The 20,875-nt window shown below is 45.5% G+C and overlaps 1 protein-coding gene across 1 annotated transcript in view; it reads right to left on the minus strand.

The window, feature by feature from the left end:
• Positions 1 to 20,875, minus strand: part of LOC115462256 (bifunctional heparan sulfate N-deacetylase/N-sulfotransferase 3-like) — a gene marked incomplete in the record, with an annotated part of 197,607 nt that overhangs the window by 43,368 nt on the left and 133,364 nt on the right. Inside the window, 1 exon segment of the mRNA XM_030192266.1 lies at positions 2,045 to 2,141. Within this exon segment, the coding sequence (XP_030048126.1) occupies positions 2,045 to 2,141 (97 nt within the window).

A 20,875-nucleotide genomic window follows, 5' to 3' on the forward strand; every position in this document is an offset into this window, starting at 1 on the left:
CTTCACAGAACAAACTATTTTGGGTCAGAAGTCTCTAGTTAAGTTCTAGTGGGGATTGGTTCTCTTTTTTGGTTGGTCTTCTACCTCTCCCTTAAGGGTTTTTCTTATTGAATTGTTTCCATAATCAGAGACCATAAAAGTCTGCCCTGTTTTTCCATATTTGGGACACAGAATGTAGAAGTTCACCTAGTACTGGTCTGTGTCCCTTTTAGGGCAAAACAGGGCAGACTTTTATGGTCTCTGTCCTGATTATGGAAAGATGGATTTGGATGGGCTGGAGTGGACTTTGATAGCTATTCCAGTAACTGGCTCACCCGACGTCAGAGCAAAGCTGCAAAGTAGACTTCTGTTCACATTAAGAACTCCCAACGTGATAAGAGATTTCATCAGTCTGTCTTGAGGAAACACTTTGAGATGTAGAATCCAACCTCTACCCCCTACCCCTTCCCAGGGCTCTTTATCTTTCTGTTCTGGTTGCCTTTGTCAAAAAAATAGAAACTAAATCCCCCCCCCCCTCTTTTGTTAAGAACATAAGAGTAGCCATACTGAGTCAGAGCAATGGTCCATCTAGCCTAGAGGCCAATCCTGGTCCCAAGTACCTGGCAGAAACCCAAATTGTGGCAACATTCCATGCCACCAAACCCAGGGCAAGCAGCGGCTTCCCCCATGTCTGTCTCAATAGTGGACTATAGACTTTTCCTCCAGGAATTTGTCCAAACCTTTTTTAAACCCAGATACACTAACCGCTGTTACCACATCTTCTGGCAAAGAGTTCAAGAGCTTAACTATTCATTGAGTGAAAAAATATTTCCTCCTGTTTGTTTTAAAAGTATTTCCATGTAACTTCCTCCAGTGTCCCCTAGTCTTGGTACTTTTGGAACGAGTAAAAAATCGATTTAGTTCTACTCGTTCTACACCACTCAGGATTTTGTAGACCTCAATCATATCTTCCCTCATCTGTCTCTTTTCCAAGCTGAAGAGCCCTAACCTCTTTAGCCTTTCCTCATACGAGAGGAGTTCCATATCCCCGTTATCATTTTGTTTGCTCTTCTTTGAACCTTTTCTAATTCCGCATTATAATATTCTTGGTCTTATTTTGCATCCCTTTCCTAATAATTCCTAGCATCCTGTTGGCCTTTTTGGCCGCCACTGAACACTGGGCAGAAGGCACACTATGGTTAGAGGCAAACTACACTGAGGACTATTTCTCCTGCTCATCAATGGAGAAAGCAACATTTCTTATCTGTAATGGGTTTGCACCAAAGACAGCAGGATATTTTATTAGAATAGCCACCCACCTCCCGAAGGAGTTGGCTTCCTCTACATTTCAACTGTTAGTTTGGCATAGTACTTGAGGTGGCCCTACACAACGATGCCAGTACATATGGATGGCCATTCTGGAAAGCTCTGTAGACATCAAGAGCTTGTTACTCTTCATACCATATTGGGCTCCAACAGGTGGCATCACTGATTAATGAGAACTAACGTATCTTGCTCATCTTTAGAGAATTCCAGTGATATTGCAGAAAAACAGATGGGGATTATTGTGACAGTTGTATTGAGCTTACTGTGACTGGAGATTACCTGCATATGTGGTTGGGTCTTAGTTTTTGACAGGTTGGTGTGGTCTATCAGTATCAGGTAGTGTGTGGAGTTAAAAGATTAACAGGAGGTCTTTATCTATATACTAACAGCCTCTGAGGTCATGGACTATAGATTCAAAGAATGAAAATGTTGTGTCAGCCTGAGAAAACAATGACACATTGACTCTCTGTCACTGATTAATATGAGGGTGTTAATTGCCACTTAAATCCTTCAGAGAGATGGGGGCAAGAGTGCTCATATGGAAGCACATCTGCACTATCAAGTTCCTGCAACATTCATCAACCTTCTGCAGAACCAATTTAAAAAGGATCTTAAGAAGAAACCTTCAGGTCCCGGCTCAGAGAGGAAACTGGGAATTTTCCTGCTTAGGAAGTGTTCTGCATGGTGATGGTACCTTACAAACTGAAGTTACACATTCTTAGATACCATGAGGTCTCACCAGTTTTCTGGGGTCCTATGACCAGGAATTTGGGCAGGCGGTTGCATGTTTTCCTTTTAGACCAGATGTCTCGGTGCCGCTTGTCGTCACAGGGGTTCTGCAGAAGATGGAGAGGAAGGATATTATTGCCAAAGAGAGCTGTCACCAGTGACCGCATTGTGCATTTTCTGTCCATACTTACAAGGTCTGTATTTATTTACGCATCTTATATACTGTTAATTCATAAAATCTGAAAACAGTTTACACTATCATAAAATATAGACACATAAAGAATTGGAAGCATCTAACCACCCTCAGTATCTACAAAAACATACCATGTTTATAAGATTTTGGACTTCCTCAGGAAAGTTGTTCCATAAAACTAGACCTGCATATGAGACAGTACTTTGTAACATTTTTCAATTAAGGGAATACCCTAGGAATCTCCAGCAGGCCCTGATCAGATGAGTGTAATAGTCCGTCCTAAGACAATCAGCCAGATCTTGCAGAGCCAGTCCCTTCATAATCGTAAAAATCAGAGTTATAGTCTCATCCTCGAATATTCAGCCTCCGGTGGTCAGACTTTTTAAAGCCATTGGCCGCTGTTGGCTGAATCTAACTCCAATATTCAATGCTAGGCCATGTTTGTACATCAGCATACAGTGGCGTACCAGGGGCGGGGCGGTGGGGGCGGTCTGCCCTGGGTGCAGGCAGCAAGGGGGTATGCAGAGCAGGCGTGCAGCTGTCGGCTGTGCAGGTCTCCTGCCCCCCTGTAATGTTACTTCCTCTTCTGGGGTAGGGGACTGTCAGAGTTGACAGCTGTGTGCCTGCTCTGCGTACCCCCTTGCTAGGAGGAAAGGTCAGGTGATGCGCTTGGGGGGGGGGGATGGGAGCACAATGGCAAACAATCTAGGAATGCCACTGTCAGCATAGCATAATCAGGTCAGCCAAAGAGCTGGAAGTTTTGTGGTGTGTCGGAGGGACCTGAGCATCAGCAGTCAATCCCCAGACCCCCCACCACAAGCTTGCACAAACACCTTTCCTCCAGTCAGACCAGGGAGCACGGTCTTCTTGTAAGCAGCTAAGCAATCTTTATGATCTCCACATACTGTTCCCAACTGACTAACTAAACAGGCAGCTGCCCTGCTCTCTTCTATCTGTTACTTCAGAACAGCCAACTCTACCTACAATTCACAGAGGTAAGTCAGTCACGCAGGGCTCCTGGACTCCTGGTCCCTTACACCTTTCCTCCCCAGTTCCTTTTAACATCCCAGGAACCATGTAGCCTTTCCCCAATTAATCAGGCTTCTGACTCCCAGCATTGCACGTCTCTCCCATCCAGACAGTTAACTGCTCTCATTCTCCTGAGAAAGGCTGACACTTTCCAAAGCCCTACTCCAGTGACGTAACTTAGCCAGCTACACAGCTCCCCTTCCCCAACTTCTAAGAGAGCCCTGGGTCCACTCTTCACCTTTTCACTATCAGTACCAGCCTCTGCCCCTCCTTGGTCTCTCTGCCTCTCACACATAGCTCCCTGGAGGAACCTCCCTGGGGTTGTGGCTCCCTCCCAAGGAAACCCCTTTCTTCCGTCTTGCTTCTGGGAACCAGCTCTTTCTTTGCAGCGCACCTTTTTCTCTGCCGGATTGCGTTTTTTTAATGGAAAGTGCTTTCTAGTCACACCTTCTCTCTCCCTGGCTACTGGGGAAGGAACATGTAGCGGCCTTGATTGGGAAACTGAGGTACCCTGGGGAATTCCCCTCCACCTACTCAGCTTGTACTTGAGTTTAAACTGTATGCTTTTCAGTGGGGGAGGCATGTAGGGTTTCTGCCTCCAGTTTTTTCCTTGTTCCCAGTCCCACTCTCTCCTCTAAGACCAGGTTTGAAAGGGAACCGTTTGGCACTCTTGCTTTTTCTCCCTGTCCAGGGGAGCTGACCAGGTGTCAGGCTAATATCCACTGCCGACACCCACACAGCTAACTAAGCAGACAGGAGGACTGACTTTCATGCACTAAACCGCTGGGTCCTCCCCAACTCCACCCTGACGCTTGGCAGTCTCGGTCGGAGAGGATATTCAGCAGCACTATGTGAGTATCCAGAGACGGCCTGCTGAGGGAGCTTCTCCTGCTTACTTAATATCTACCCCTTAATTGCTGTCCTCCAATCAATTGCTACCAAATGAAATAAAAAGATGAAAAAAACAGGCAAAAGATTGGTTGCCAACGAAACAAGTTTTGGCCTGTTTGTAATCATTTTTTCCCATTTTCTCCTTCTTTTGTTAACATAAGAACAGCCATACTGGGCCCGACCAATGGTCCATCTAGCCCAGTATCCTGTTTCCAGCACTGGTCACAAGTTCCTGGCAGAAACCCAATTGATAGCACCAATCCATGCTACCGATCCCAGGGCAAGCAGTGGCTTCCCCCATGTCCATCTCAAAATAGACTATGGACTTTTCCTACAGAAACTTGTCCAAACTTCCAGTAGAGTTCTAGAGCTTAACTACTCTTTGAATGAGAAAATATTTCCTCCTATTTGTTTTAAAAGTATTTCCATGTAACTTCCTTGAGTGTCCCCTTGCAGTGGCGTACCAAGGGGGGGGGGCGTGGGGGCGGTCCGCCCCGGGTGCATGCCGCTGGGGGGGTGCCGCGCGCCGGTCAGCGTCGTTGGTTTCCATGCTCCCTCTGCCCCAGAACAGGAAGTAACCTGTTCCGGGGCAGAGGGGGCATGGAAACCAACAACCCTGACCGGCGTGCGGCACCCCCCCCCCCCCCAGCGGCGTGCACCTGGGGGGGGGGGTTCTTTCACCGGGTGGGGGTGTCTCTTCGCCGGGGGGGGGGGGGGTTCGCGCTGCACGGGGGGGGGGGGGCGGGGCGCAACGGCGATCCGCCCCGGGTGTCAGCACCCCTCGGAACGCCACTGTCCCCTTGTCTTTGTACTTTTTGAAAGAGTAAAAAATCGATTCACTTCTACTCGTTCTACACACTCAGGATTTTATACACTTAACCTTTTTAGCCTTTCCTCATATGGGAGGAGTTCCATCCCCTTTATCTTTCTGGTCACTCCTCTTTGAACCTTTTCTAATTCTGCTATACGTTTTTTGAGATACAGTGACCAGAATTGAAGGCAATACTCAAGGTGAGGTCACACCATGGAGCGATACAGAGGCATTATAGTGTTTTCGGTCTTATTCACCATCACTTTCCTAATAATTTCTTGCATCCTGTTTGCTTTTTTGGCCACCGCCACACACAGAGCAGAAGATTTCAGCGTATTATCTACGATACCCAGATCTTTTTCTTGAGCGCTGACCCCCAAGGTGGACCCTAGCATCAGGTAACTGTGATTTGGATTATTCTTCCCAATGTGTAGTACTTTGCACTTGTCCATATTAAATTTCATCTGCCATTTGGATGCCCAGTCTTCCAGTTTCCTAAGGTCTTCCTGCAATTTTTCACAGTCCATTTGTGTTTTAACAGCTTTGAATATTTTTGTGTCATCTGCAAATTTAATCACCTCTCTTGTTGTTCTGATTTCCAGATCATTGATAAATACGTTAAATAGCACCTGTCCCAGTACAGATCCCTTCGGCACTCCACTGTTCACCCTCCTCCATTGAGAGAAATGGCCATTTAACCCTACCGTTTTCTATTCAATAACCAATTCCTAATACACAACAGAACATTGACTTTAATTTTCTCAGGAGTCTCTCATGAGGAACTTTGTCAAAAGCTTTCTGAAAATCTAGATACAGTACATCAACCAGCTCACCTTTATCCACATGTTTATTCACGCCTTCAAAGAAATGAAGCAAATTGGTGAGGCAAAACTTCCCTTGGCTGAACCCATGTGTATCCTTCTAAGTCCGATCAGGAGGCTAGTTAGAGGACGGGTGAGGACTGACCACACACCAACCAAGCCCCTAAGTGCTAGTAGTGAGAAACAAATATGCACAAGTCCGAGCAAACCCGAAAGTGAAAGCACACATTGGCGCCCGTTTCCTGCGTTTAAATATAAGCCAAGTTAAAAAAAAAAAAGAATGTTTTGAAAAGCTTATATTTAAAGGACAGAGGTACCAATGTGTGCTTCACATTTGGGTTTGCCTGGCGCATGCGCACAGGAGCTGGACTTACTGCAAAACTGTTCTGCGTATGCGCTAAGCACGTGTCCCCTCGTTTTCGCTTTAACAATGCGCACCTAATTTGCATAACATTTCCTTTGAGCCTTGGTAAGCTAATTTTCTATGCTGTTCCTGTGGTATAGTTTCCGCACTGGTGGCACACTGTGGGGACACAGAAGAGTAATACTGGATAGGGCAAGAATACGGAGAAGAGGAATATTTAACATGGTGGGAGGATAGGAGCATGGACACAGGAAATGGTTCACAAAATTATCTACGGTGAAGCCCTGGGATGCATGACAGACTTGATTGACCTACCTACGAGAAACACATCCGAATCATCATGGACATACCTAAACCTGCACTACCCAAGCTGCAAAGGACTCAAATACAAATCAACCTATGCATCTAACTTTTCCTACATAAGCACACAACTATGGAACGAATTACCAAATGCCATGAAAACCTTAACCTTGTACGACCACCTACACTTCCGGAGAACACTAAAAACTTATCTTTTTAAAAAGGCATACCCTACCAACCCAACAAATGCCTGATCTCTGCATTACAACAACACTAGAATTCAGAATGCACAAAACACAACTCTCCCACTGTTCAACGACCTTATGTGGCTGCCCCACATGAACTTTATGTCATCTCAACATCACTCTGTATTTGTAAACACTGGAGTCTGCATACGCACCTCTGGTATGATGTAAGCCACATTGAGCCTGCAAATAGGTGGGAAAATGTTGGAAACAAATGCAACAGATAAATAAATAGATAAAATAAAATGCAAGTCAAGAGGGACACCTTGTCTGTCATTAGTTGCTGTTTCTAGGAGGCGTTCCACTCCACTGTTTCTAGGAGGCGTTCCACTCCACTCATTATTTTATAGACCTCTATCATATCTCTCCTCAGATGAGTGGAGTGGAACGGGTAGAGGTGAAGCATCTGTTTACGCTTTCCAAAAATACTAGGACTAGGAGGCATGCAATGAAACTACAGTGTAGTAAATTTTTAACGAATGGGAGAAAATGTTCTTCACTCAACTACGGACAAGCTTACCACGAAAGGTCTTTTTCAAGACCACTTTTGTAATATAGCCAATCACTTTACGTTTGGTTCGTCACACGGACCAAATCGTGTTTCAGGCATTTCAGATTCATATACGCTACGTCATAGCGGGAGACTCCTGATGCAGGCCTGTAGGCCGAAACACAACAGTTGTGTCGAGTCTTTTCTTCAATAAAGAAGCTTTTATGATATTGTCTCCAGGATTTGTATTTCCGTGGTCAAACATCCCACTTTTTACCTATTTCTGTGTTTTCCCGTGGGGCGTTCGAGTTCTCCGCTTGATTGCGGATTTTTTTTGAACTTCACTCAACGTGTAATTAAATGGTGGAATTTGTTGTCAGACAATGTAATAAAAGCAGTTAGCTTAGCAGGGTTTAAAAAAGGTTTGGGTGGCTTCCTAAAGGAAAAGTCCATAGATCATTATTAAAATGGACTTGGGAAAATCCACTGCTTATTTCTAGGATAAACAGCATAAAATGTATTGTAGTTTTTTGGGATCTTGCCAGGTATATTGTGACCTGGATTGGCCACTGTTGGAAATAGGATGGTGTGCTTGATGGACCTTTTGCAGAAATGCCACCACAATCAGCTTGTCTCAAAGAGAACTTAGTTTTGGAAACAGATGCAAGCAATACTTTTGCAAATTACAGGCTCGGAATTTCTGCAATGTCTGCAGGAAGGGCAGATATTACATTTTTAATACACCACAAACCATAACATATCTTCCTGCAGGTACCCATGGATGCCAGTACATACAGTGCCACTGCATCCAGGGACAGAGAATTACCTGCTACACCCGGATGTAACTTGTCTTGAGTTACAACTGAAAAAAAAAGGTGTCATGAGCTCAGTGAAAATAAATAATAGTCACAACAATTGCAGCAGTGATAAAAGCAGCTTCTCTCAACCATGAATGACTGATTTTATAAAAATAAAGATTAATCAGGAAAAAAATATAAGATGACGCTTCTTTATTGGATTAACTTGATATATTTCTTCAGAAGCCTTTGGGAGCTAAAACCCCCAACTGAGGTCAGAACAGAATCAGCCAAAGATGATCTCAGCAGATAATATAAATGAATCATGATAACCTTTGTAATGATAGTCGAAAAGGAAAATGTATTTGTGGGGGGAAGGGGGGGGGGGTGCTGGGTCATCAGGTGCCAGGCAGTACAATTTTATGACTCATAATGTATTAGATCTTTAATTTCATGACCATATATCAGCTATATTGCATTCCCTCCACTGCCAACAGTGTGGCAAATAAAGTTTAAGGGTAGGTTACAGTGGTTTTTTTTAAATGTAAAATCCAGCTGCTGTAGCATTTTCTTTGTATTAAGCAGGGTTTGGAGTTGCACTTCTAGGATCAGGGCCGTGTAAACGTTCTATCTTTGATAATTTAGAACATAACATAAGTATTGCCATGCTGGGACTGACTGAATGTCCATCAAGCCCAGTATCCTGTTTCCAAGAGTGACCAAGTACCTGGCAAGATCCCAAAACAGTACAATACATTTTATGCTGCTTATCCTGGAAATAAGCAGTGGATTTTCCCTGTGCATTTTAATAATGACTTATGGACTTTTCTTTAAGGAAATTATGCAAACTTTTTTTAAACCCCGCTAAGTTAACTGCTTTTACCAATGAATTCCAGAGTTTAATTACACATTGAATGAACAAATATTTTCTCTGATTTGTTTTAAATTTACTACTTAGTAGCTTCATTGTGCCCCCCCCCCCTAGTTCTTGTATTTTTGGATAGGTTGTATAAGAGAGTCACTTCTACCTGTTTCATACCACTCAGTGTTTTATAAGCCTCTATCATATCCCCCCCCCCCTCTCAGCCTTCTCTTCTCCAAGCTGAAGAGCCCTGGCCTTTCTTCATAGGGAAGTCATCCCATCCCCTTTATCATTTTTGTTGCCTTATCTGTACTCTTTTTAACTCCACTAATTCCACTATATCTTTTTTAAGATGTGGTGAACAGAATTGTACACAGTATTCGAGGGCTGGTTGTACCATGGAGTGATACAAAGGCATTATAACGTCCTCATTTTTTGTTTTCCATTTCTTTCCTAATAATTCCTATTTGCTTTCTTAGCCGCCACTGCACATCGAGCAGAGGGTTTCAATGTATCATGAAAAATGACACCTAGATTCCTTTCCTGGTCTGTGACTCCTAACGTGGAACCTTGCATGACGTAGCTATAATTCGGGTTCCTCTTTCCCACATGCATCACTTTACACTTGCTCACATTAAACATCATCTGCCATTTGGATGCCCAGACTCCCAGTGTCGTAAGGTCCTCTTACAATTTTTCACATCTCCAGATTATTTATATATATATTAAAAATCAGCGCCCCGTGATGCTGTGAACAGGGCAGGCTGCGTTTAGCTTGGGTTGCTCAGTGCTTCCCCCTGTTCACCATCTAATCTAACACAAAACATCTCAATTTTCTTCTTTATCTTCTTGGAAGAGATTGGAATACTTTATGGACAAATACGTAGCTCGAGAAAATACGCCTATGGCAGCGCGTTCGAAGAAGAAAGATCAAGATTGCGAGAAGCAGGCCGATGACAAGATGGCGGAGCCTGTTACTGAACCGCTGCAGAAAGGCGCGGAGTCTCTCACTGCTGACATAACCGCATCTGTGGTGCAGGCTTTGAATTCCCGATTTCTAGAATTATCCACTCAAATAGCGGGCACGCAGCAACTACTCACAGACCTCTCCACTTGAGCAGTGGCATTGGGAGACTGCGTTTCAGGCTTGGAGGATGGTGACACCGTCCGTACTGCAGAGCTGACTGCGCTACGGCGATTAGTTCACATACATGCTAAGAAGCTGGACGATTTGGAGAACTGTTTCAGGAGAGAGAATTTGCGGTTTATAGGATTTCCTGAATTGCTTCCAGAGCAGACACTGCAGGAGACTTTGGAAACTTGGTTAGCCAATACCTTCCTGAAAATGTATTTATTTATGCATTCTTGTATCCCACTATTATCCAAAAACAAAGTTTGGTTCAAAGTGGCTTACAATTTACATTTTGGTGGAGAGGGTGACGGAGAGACATGACCTTGTCCTATAATAGCGAAAGTGTACAGTAAACCCGCAGAAGGTGGAACTATTGCGGCAATACAAACTAACTGGGGATGCAATTAAATACGATGTTATTCAAGTGTAGATTTTCCAGGACTATTCCGCGGCATTAATGGAGAGTCGGAAGAACTTCCACCCGCTATGTGCGCAACATGGTAAGGAACACTGGCGCTTCATGTTGCTTTATCCTGCGATTCTAAACATTTACCATGAAGGCCACTGACAGTCTTTAGACTCTGCCGAAAAGGCATAATAGCCAATTTCAAACAATGTTATCGGGCTCTTGTGCTACGTCGTCTGATGAGCGTTATGGATGACTAGACTGGCAAGGATAAACGTGCTGTTGAACTGGCTCGTAATCTATCACTGTTGGATTCCCTACATATGCAGAAAGAAGCCTGGAATCATGTTACACAGGCAACCATTGTGAACTGCTACAAGCGGGCAAGTTTTGTTAAGGATGTGGAGAGGGATGAAACAGATGCGGCTGTTGCAAATGCGTCAGATGAAGAGGTTATTGACATCCCAGCCGGTTTTACTGAAGAGGAGTTCCATCGCTAGGTAGCTGTTGATTACAATCTACAAACAGCTGACGACAGCACTGATGTCGAGATATGCGCCTACACGCAGGCAACGGTTGATGATGATGAAATGAGCAGCGAGGCACATGCTGACGAAATTCAACAAACTCCTATCACTTTTGCAAGAGCGGTGGAGAGTCTCAAAACCGTTCAGGCCTATCTGGAGGCCACTGGATGTCAGTGCTATGACAGTTTTTACCGTCTGGCAGACGTAGTCTATGGAACTCACAGACTCAATAGTGTACAGAGGACTATAACTGATTACTTCAAGTAAGCCTAACGTCAGTTAACAGAGACTGTATACTGTACGTATAATAAACAGTACTGTACATATGTTTATCAAATGCCAAGCTTCTTTGGGTCACAACGGTTAAGTGCATGCTCTGGTTAACTGCATGCATTTCTTTGGTCCCAGACCCTTGCACTTAAGCGGATTGCACTGTATATATATATTTCTTTATTATTGCTTCCTTTCAGTTGTATAACCTGACCATTGTGTATATTTCTTAATCATTGTTACTTCGGTTATTGGAAAAGTAATGGAAGCAATGCTGAAGGAAAGGATAGTGAATTTCCTGGAAGTCAATAAGTTGCAAGATCCGAGACAACATGGTTTTACCAAAGGGAAATTGTGCCAAACGAATCTCATTGAATTCTTTGATTGGGTAACTGGAGAATTGAATCATCGACTTGCTATAGACGTAATCTACTTAGATTTTAGCAAAGCTTTTGACACGGTTCCCCACAGGAGGCTCTTAAATAAACTGGATGGGCTGAAGATAGGACCCGAAGTGGTGAATTGGATTAGGAACTGGTTGACAGGCAGACGCCAGAGGGTGGTGGTTAATGGAATTCGCTCGGAGGAGGGAAAGGTGAGTAGTGGAGTGCCTCAAGGATCGGTGCTGGGGCCGATTCTGTTCAATATATTTGTGAGTGACATTGCCGAAGGGTTAGAAGGTAAAGTTTGCCTATTTGCGGATGATACTAAGATCTGTAACAGAGTGGACACCCGGGAGGGAATGGAAAACATGAAGAAGGATCTGAGGAAGCTAGAAGAATGATCTAAGGTTTGGCAATTAAAATTCAATGCGAAGAAATGCAAAGTGATGCACTCCGGGAATAGAAATCCACGTGAGACATATATGTTAGGCAGTGAGAGTCTGATAGCTACGGATGGGGAGAGGGATCTTGGGGTGATAGTATCTGAGGATTTGAAGGCGACGAAACAGTGTGACAAGGCGGTGGCCGTAGCTAGAAGGTTACTAGGCTGTATAGAGAGAGGTGTGACCAGCAGAAGAAAGGGGGTGTTGATGCCCCTGTATAAGTCGTTGGTGAGGCCACACCTGGAGTATTGTGTTCAGTTTTGGAGGCCATATCTTGCTAAGGATGTAAAAGGAATTGAAGCGGTGCAAAGAAAAGCTACGAGAATGGTATGGGATTTGCGTTACAAGATGTATGAGGAGAGACTTGCTGACCTAAACATGTATACTCTGGAGGAAAGGAGAAACAGGGGTGATATGATACAGACGTTCAAATATTTGAAAGGTATTAATCCGCAAACGAACCTTTTCCGGAGATGCGAAGGCGGTAGAACGAGAGGACATGAAATGAGATTGAAGGGGGGCAGACTCAAAAAAAATGTCAGGAAGTAATTTTTCACGGAGAGAGTAGTGGATGCTTGGAATGCCCTCCCACGGGAGGTGGTGGAAAAGAAAACGGTAACGGAATTCAAACATGTGTGGGATAAACATAAAAGAATCCTGTTCATAAGGAAGGAATCCTCAGGAGCTTAGCCGAGATTGGGTGGCAGAGCCGGTGGTTGGAGGGCGAGGATAGTGCTGGGCTTCTACGGTCTGTGTCCTGAAGAGGACAGGTACAAATCAAGGTAGGGTATACACAAAAAGTAGTACATGTGAGTTTATCTTGTTGGGCAGACTGGATGGACCATGCAGGTCTTTCTCTGCCGTCATCTACTATGTTACTATGTTACTATATTTTGTAGCTAGGACAATAATGACTTATACACTCTCCGTTTGAAGTAAAACCTCTAATAAAGAGTCTCATTTACCCAATACAAATCCAAAAGAATCTGCAGTACTTTACCCTTCTGAGCAGTCTGTAGCAGGGGTGTAGCCAGACACCCAATTTTGGGTGGGCCTGGGCCCAAGATATGTGGGCAGAGGAACACCGCCCTATCTCACAAATGATTTGGTCTCTCCCTCTCTCATCCGCATGCCATATGGTTTCTCAAACATCCCCCTCCCTCGCATACGTTTTAAATAGCAGATTTTCACCGGCAGCGAGCAGCAACTAATACACACTTGGCCCCACAGCTTTTCCTCTGATGCAACTTCCTGTTTTCGCATAGGAGGGAATACATCAAAGGGAAGACTGGTATGCAGGAGGGACAGTTGTTGGGAGTTTTCAGCTGGTGGGGCTTGGGGAACCCTGACAGCTACATCATAGATGTGCTGCTACTGGGTGGGTCTGAGCCCAAAGTGGGTGGGCCTGGGCCCACCCTTGGCTACGCCACTGGTCTGTAGTGCTTAAGTAAGCAGGCTGTACTTTTAGAGCAATACAGGCCCACGAAGGGGTTGCCCTTTCTTTGTTCCTCTCTGAATTTGGTCAATCCCTGGTGCCTCCTGCACCCCATGGAAAGAGATTATACCCATTTATCTAGGGTACATAATACTGCTTATCATTTCTATAGCACTACTAGACATACACAGTGCTGTTCACTGGACATAAAGAGACAGTCCCTGCTCAACAGAGCTTACAATCTAATTAGGACAGACAAACAGGACAATAAGGGTATAAGGGAATTACTAAGGTGGGAATGATAAAACATGGGTACTGAATAAGTGAGTAAGGGTTAGGAGTTAAAAGCAGCATCAAAAAGGTGGGCTTTTAGCTTAGATTTGAAGACGGCCAGAGATGGAACTTGACGTACTGGCTCAGGAAGTTTATTCCAGGCATATAAGTACATAAGTACATAAGTACATAAGTAGTGCCATACTGGGAAAGACCAAAGGTCCATCTAGCCCAGCATCCTGTCACCGACAGTGGCCAATCCAGGTCAAGGGCACCTGGCACGCTCCCCAAACGTAAAAACATTCCAGACAAGTTGTACCTAAAAATGAGGAATTTTTCCAGTCCATTTAATAGCGGTCTATGGACTTGTCCTTTAGGAATCTATCTAACCCCTTTTTAAACTCCGTCAAGCTAACCGCCCGTACCACGTTCTCCGGCAATGAATTCCAGAGTCTAATTACACGTTGGGTGAAGAAAAATTTTCTCCGATTCGTTTTAAATTTACCACACTGTAGCTTCAACTCATGCCCTCTAGTCCTAGTATTTTTGGATAGCGTGAACAGTCGCTTCACATCCACCCGATCCATTCCACTCATTATTTTATACACTTCTATCATATCTCCCCTCAGCCGTCTCTTCTCCAAGCTGAAAAGCCCTAGCCTTCTCAGCCTCTCTTCATAGGAAAGTCTTCCCATCCCCACTATCATTTTCGTCGCCCTTCGCTGTACCTTTTCCAATTCTACTATATCTTTTTTGAGATACGGAGACCAGTACTGAACACAATACTCCAGGTGCGGTCGCACCATGGAGCGATACAACGGCATTATAACATCCGCACACCTGGACTCCATACCCTTCTTAATAACACCCAACATTCTATTCGCTTTCCTAGCCGCAGCAGCACACTGAGCAGAAGGTTTCAGCGTATCATCGACGACGACACCCAGATCCCTTTCTTGATCCGTAACTCCTAACGCGGAACCTTGCAAGACGTAGCTATAATTCGGGTTCCTCTTACCCACATGCATCACTTTTGCACTTGTCAACATTGAACTTCATCTGCCACTTGCACGCCCATTCTCCCAGTCTCGCAAGGTCCTCCTGTAATCGTTCACATTCCTCCTGCGACTTGACGACCCTGAATAATTTTGTGTCATCGGCGAATTTAATTACCTCACTAGTTATTCCCATCTCTAGGTCATTTATAAATACATTAAAAAGCAACGGACCCAGCACAGACCCCTGCGGGACCCCACTAACTACCCTCCTCCACTGAGAATACTGGCCACGCAATCCTACTCTCTGTTTCCTATCTTTCAACCAGTTCTTAATCCATAATAATACCCTACCTCCGATTCCATGACTCTGCAATTTCTTCAGGAGTCTTTCGTGCGGCACTTTGTCAAACGCCTTCTGAAAATCCAGATATACAATATCAACCGGCTCCCCATTGTCCACATGTTTGCTTACCCCCTCAAAAAAATGCATTAGATTGGTGAGGCAAGACTTCCCTTCACTAAATCCGTGCTGACTTTGTCTCATCAGTCCATGTTTTTGTATATGCTCTGCAATTTATTCTTAATAATAGCCTCCACCATCTTGCCCGGCACCGACGTCAGACTCACCGGTCTATAATTCCCGGATCTCCTCTGGAACCCTTCTTAAAAATCGGAAGTAACATTGGCTACCCTCCAGTCTTCCGGTACTACACTCGATTTTAGGGACAGATTGCATATTTCTAACAGTAGCTCTGCAAGTTCATTTTTTAGTTCTATTAATACTCTGGGATGAATACCATCAGGTCCCGGTGATTTACTACTCTTCAGCTTGCTGAACTGACCCATTACATCCTCCAAGGTTACAGAGAATTTGTTTAGTTTCTCCGATTCCCCCGCTTCAAATATTCTTTCCGGCACCGGTGTCCCCCCCAAATCCTCCTCGGTGAAGACCGAAGCAAAGAATTCGTTTAATTTCTCCGCTACGGCTTTGTCCTCCTTGATCGCCCCTTTAACACCATTTTCGTCCAGCGGCCCCAACCGACTCTTTGGCCGGTTTCCTGCTTTTAATGTATCTAAAAAAGTTTTTACTATGTATTTTTGCTTCCAACGCTAATTTCTTCTCAAAGTCCTTTTTTGCCCTCCTTATCTCCGCTTTGCATTTGGCTTGGCATTCCTTATGATCTATCCTGTTACTTTCAGTTGGTTCTCTTCTCCACTTTCTGAAGGATTGTTTTTTGGCTCTAATGATTTCCTTTATCTTACTGTTTAGCCACGCCGGCTGACGTTTAGTCTTTTTTCCCTTTTTTCTAATACGTGGAATATATTTGTCCTGAACCTCCAGGATGGCGTTTTTTAAACAGCATCCACGCCTGATGCAAGTTTTTTACTCTGCGAGCTGCTCCTTTCAGTCTTTTTTTCACCATTTTTCTCATTTTGTCGTAATCACCTTTTCTATAGTTAAACGCTAGCGTACTTGATTTCCTAGTTTCACTTCCTTCAATGCCAATATCAAAACCGATCATATTATGATCACTGTTATCAAGCGGCCCTCGTATCGTTACCCCCTGCACTAGATCATGAGCACCACTAAGGACTAAGTCTAGTATTTTTCCTTCTCTTGTCGGCTCCTGAACTAGCTGTTCCATGAAGCTGTCCTTGATTTCATCAAGAAATCTTATGTCCCTTGCGTGTACAGATGTTACATTACCCCAGTCTATATGCGGGTAATTGAAATCCCCCATTATTATTGTGTTGCCCAGTTTGTTTGCGTCCCTGATTTCCTTTAACATTTCCGCATCCGTCTGTTCGTCCTGGCCAGGCGGACGGTAGTACACTCCTATCACTATCCTTTTCCCCTTTGCACATGGAATTTCAATCCACAGTGATTCCAAGGAGTGTTTGCTTCCTGCAGAATTTTCAATCTATTTGATTCAAGGCTCTCGTTAATATACAATGCTACCCCTCCACCAATCCGATTCACCCTATCACTACGATATAATTTGTACCCCGGTATGACAGTGTCCCACTGGTTATCCTCCTTCCACCAGGTCTCAGAGATGCCTATTATATCTAATTTTTCATTTAGTGCAATATAGTGCAATATATTCTAACTCCCCCATCTTATGGTGCAGCAAGATAAAAGGAACGGAGTCTGGAGTTAGCAGTGGAGGCAGTGGCGTACCTAGGGTAGTTGACACCCGGGGCCGGTCATTTTTTAACACCCCCCCCCCCCCCCAAATCCAGTACTAGGCAGACCGAGAATACAAAACACTCAGGACCTATAGAGCAATTCTACCATACCATAAGCAGTAATTTCTACGAGCCACACAAGGAAAAGGAAAGCATCTTAAACACTACAGTGAGCACTAGAACATCAATTCACCTATTGTAAAACGAAAACAGACAGAATAATACAGATCGTCGATCCTGCACAGTCATTGCCAACCGAAAGCCATGTCTTTTTCACAAACACAGATATACCCTAATCCACTATAGAATAAGTAATCATAAACTTTCTATTTAGACAAAAATTAAACTGAACCCCCGATGCCAGACTCTGCATAAAATGCAACACCACAGAAACAGAAAATGTCCCCTAGTACTGTGCAAAATATAAAGACAGCAGATGTAAATTTGAAAAAACTAACAAATACCAATCACCACTTTACAAATTAACAAATAGAAATAAAACAAATACAGAAAATAAAATAATACCATTTTACTGGACTAATACATTTAGCTTCCAGAGGCCAAAATCTCCTTCCTCAGGTCAGTACAGTATAGTGTGTTACAGTATCTTATCCTGACCTGGGGAAGGGGGTTTTGTTCTCCGAAAGTTAGTCAAAATTTATTAAAATCAGTCCAATAAAAAGATTACCTTATTTACATGTTCTATTTATAAACAACACAGCTACAATACTATATCCTAAAGCAAAAGAATAAAAATATATATTTACAGTTTGTTGTCTCTGATTTCTGCTTTTCTCATCTTCTTTTCACTGTCTTCCTTCCATCCAGGATCTGTCTTTGCTCTCTTTCTGCCATCCAGTGTCTGCCCTCTCTAATGTCCCTTCCATCCACTGTCTGCCCTCTCTCTCTCTCTGCCCCTTCATCCACTGTCTGCCCTCTCTCTCTCTGCCCCTTCCATCCACTGTCTGCCCTCTCTCTCCCTTCCATCCACCATTTGCCCCAGTCTGCCCTCTTTTCTCTCTCCCCCTTTCCACCCACCATCTGCCCTTTCTCTCTGCCCCGTCAATCCGTCTGCCCTCCCTCTCCCATCCATCCAGGGTCTGCCCTCCCTCACGCTCCCCACTTCCATCCAGGGTCTGTTGTCCCCTCTCTCTGCCCCCCCCTTTTCAGCCCCCAGTTAAACCTGCCCCTAGTTCCAGCCCCAGCCCACATCTCCCACCAGCCCCACTATCCCACCAGTCCCCGGCCCTTTTTCTCCCATCAGTCCTGAGCTTCAGCCCCCAGCCACTTCTCCCTGTCCCCTTTTTCAGCCCCTAGTTTCAACCCCAGCCCTTTTCTCTCACCAGTCCTGAGCTTCAGCCCCAGCCAGTTCTCCCTGTCCCCTTTTAAAGCCCCCAGTTTCAGCCCCTGCCCCGTTTCAGCCCCCAGTTCCAGCACTAGCCCCCTTATCCCAAATACCCTCCTTTTCAGTCCCCAGTTCAAGCCCCCTTCATCCACCACATGCTTTGCATCCCCCCTTTTCAGCCCCAGACCCACCTGCCCCAGGCATGGACCCATTCTCCCTCCTGCCCCCTTGTCAGACCCCAGTTCCAGCTTCAGACCCCTTCTCCCCTCTGAGCACCCCCCACCCCTCCACAATCCCCTTCTCCCCTCTGAGTACCCCTCTCAGCTCCCCCACCCCTCCCCAGTTCCCTTCTCGCCTCTGAGAACCCCTCTCAGCTCCCCCACCCCTCCCCAGTTCCCTTCTCCCCTTCTGAGAACCCCTCTGAGCTCCCTCCACCCCTCCCCAGTTCCCTTTCTCCCCTCTGCGAACCCTCTGAGCTCCCCCACCCCTCCCCAGTTCCCTTCTCCCTTCTGAGAACCCCTCTGAGCTCCCTCCACCCCTCCCCAGTTCCCTTCTCCCCTCTGCGAATCCCTCTGAGCTCCCTCCACCCCTCCCCAGTTCCCTTCTCCCCTCTGCGAACCCCTCTGAGCTCCCCCACCTCTCCCCAGTTCCCTTCTCCCCTCTGCGAACCCCTCTGAGCTCCCCCACCCCTCCCCAGTTCCCTTCTCCCCTCTGCGAACCCCTCTGAGCTCCCTCACCCCTCCCCAAATTTCCTTCTCTCCTCTGCGAACCCCTCTCAGCTCCCCCCACCCCTCCCCAATTCCCTTCTCCCCTCTGAGCTCCCCCATCTCCTTCTCCCATCTGAGCCCCCCCCTCCGTGGAGAGCGACAGAGCCCTCTTCTCCTGCCACCACCCTGCGGTTTTTTTTAAAAAATCCATTCAGCGAGGGACGCAGGCAGCGCCTTGTGTCTGCCCTGCTGTGTGCTTTGAAAAAAGAAAATCGCTTCGCTGGCGTCGGGCCGGCCTTCTTTCGCTATGTCCCGCCCTCGAGGAAATAGGAAGTTACCTCAAAAGTGGGCAGGACATAGCGAGAGAAGGCCGGCCCGACGCCAGCGAAGCGATTTTCTTTTTTCAAAGCACACAGCAGGGCAGACACGAGGCGCTGCCTGCGTCCCTCGCTGAATGGATTTTAAAAAAACGCAGGGTGGTGGCAGGAGACGGCGGAGCACCCCTCCCCCCCGCCGACACCCGGGGCGGACCGCCGCCACCGCCCCCCCCCCCCCCTGGTACGCCACTGAGTGGAGGAGAAGGGTGCAGATAAGAGAGATTTACCCAGTGAACGGAGTTCCCGGGGAAGAGTGTAGGGTGAGATGAGAGTGGAGAGGTACTGAGGAGCTGCAGAGTGAATGCACTTATAAGTCAATAAGAGGAGTTTGAACTGTATGCGGAACGGATAGGGAGACAGTGAAGAGACTTGAGGAGAGAGCTAATATGAGCATAACGACACTGACGGAATATTAGTCATGCAGCAGAATTTTGAACAGATTGAAGAGGATAGAGATGGCTAAGTGGGAGACCTGTGAGAAGCAAGTTGCAATAGTCTAAGAGGTGATAAGAGTGTGGATAAGGGTTCTGGTAGTGTGCTCAGAAAGGAAAGAACGAATTTTGGTGATATTATAGAGAAAGAAATGACAGGTTTTAGCAGTCTGCTGAATATGTGCAGAGAAGGAGAGAGAGGAGTCGAAGATGACCCCCAAGGTTACAAGCTGATGAGACAGGGAGGATGAGAGTGTTATCCACAGAAATAGAGAATGGGGGAGAGGTTGGTTTAGGGGGAAAGATAAGAAGCCCAGTCTTGGTCATGTTTAGTTTCAGATGGGGGTGAGACATCCAGGCGGCAATGTCAGACAGGCAGGCTGATACCTGGATTTCGGCTGAGATTTCTGGTGTGGAGACGTAGATCTGGGAGTCATCAGCGTAAAGATGATACTGAAAACCATGGGATGAGATCAGAGTACAAGGAAAGAAGTATAGATGGAGAAAAGAAGAGGTCCCAGGACAGATCCCTGAGGTACACCAACTGACAGTGGGATAGAAGTGGACGAGGATCCACCAGAGTATACACTAAAAGTACGAAGGGAGAGATAAGAAGAAAACCAGGAAAGAACAGAGCCATGAAATCCAAGTGAGGACAGCGTATCAAGGAGTAGGCTGTGATCAACAGTGTCAAAAGCAGCAGATAGATCGCGAAGGATTAAGATAGAATACAGACCTTTGGATCTGGCCAGGAACATGTCATTGGAGACTTTAACAAGTGCTGTTTTAGTTGAATGAAGGGGGCAAAAGCCAGATTGAAGTGGATCAAGAATAGCTTGAGATGAAAGAAAGTCAAGGCAACGGCGGTGAGCAGCACATTCAAGTATCTTGGATAGGAAAGGGAAGAGGGAGATGGAGCGATAGTTGGAAGGACAGGTAGGGTCCAATGAAGGTTTTTTAAGGAGTGGTGTGACTACGGCATGTTTGAAGGCATCAGGAACAATCGCAGTGGAAAGTGAAAGATAGTGAGGGTATGACAGAAAAAAGGGATGACAGTAGGAGAGATAGTGTTAGTTTTTTGGGATCTTGCCAGGTATATTGTGACCTGGATTGGCCACTGT

The sequence above is a fragment of the Microcaecilia unicolor genome, chromosome 2 (genome assembly GCF_901765095.1).
Source record: "Microcaecilia unicolor chromosome 2, aMicUni1.1, whole genome shotgun sequence".
In the NCBI taxonomy this organism is placed as follows: Eukaryota; Metazoa; Chordata; class Amphibia; order Gymnophiona; family Siphonopidae; genus Microcaecilia; species Microcaecilia unicolor.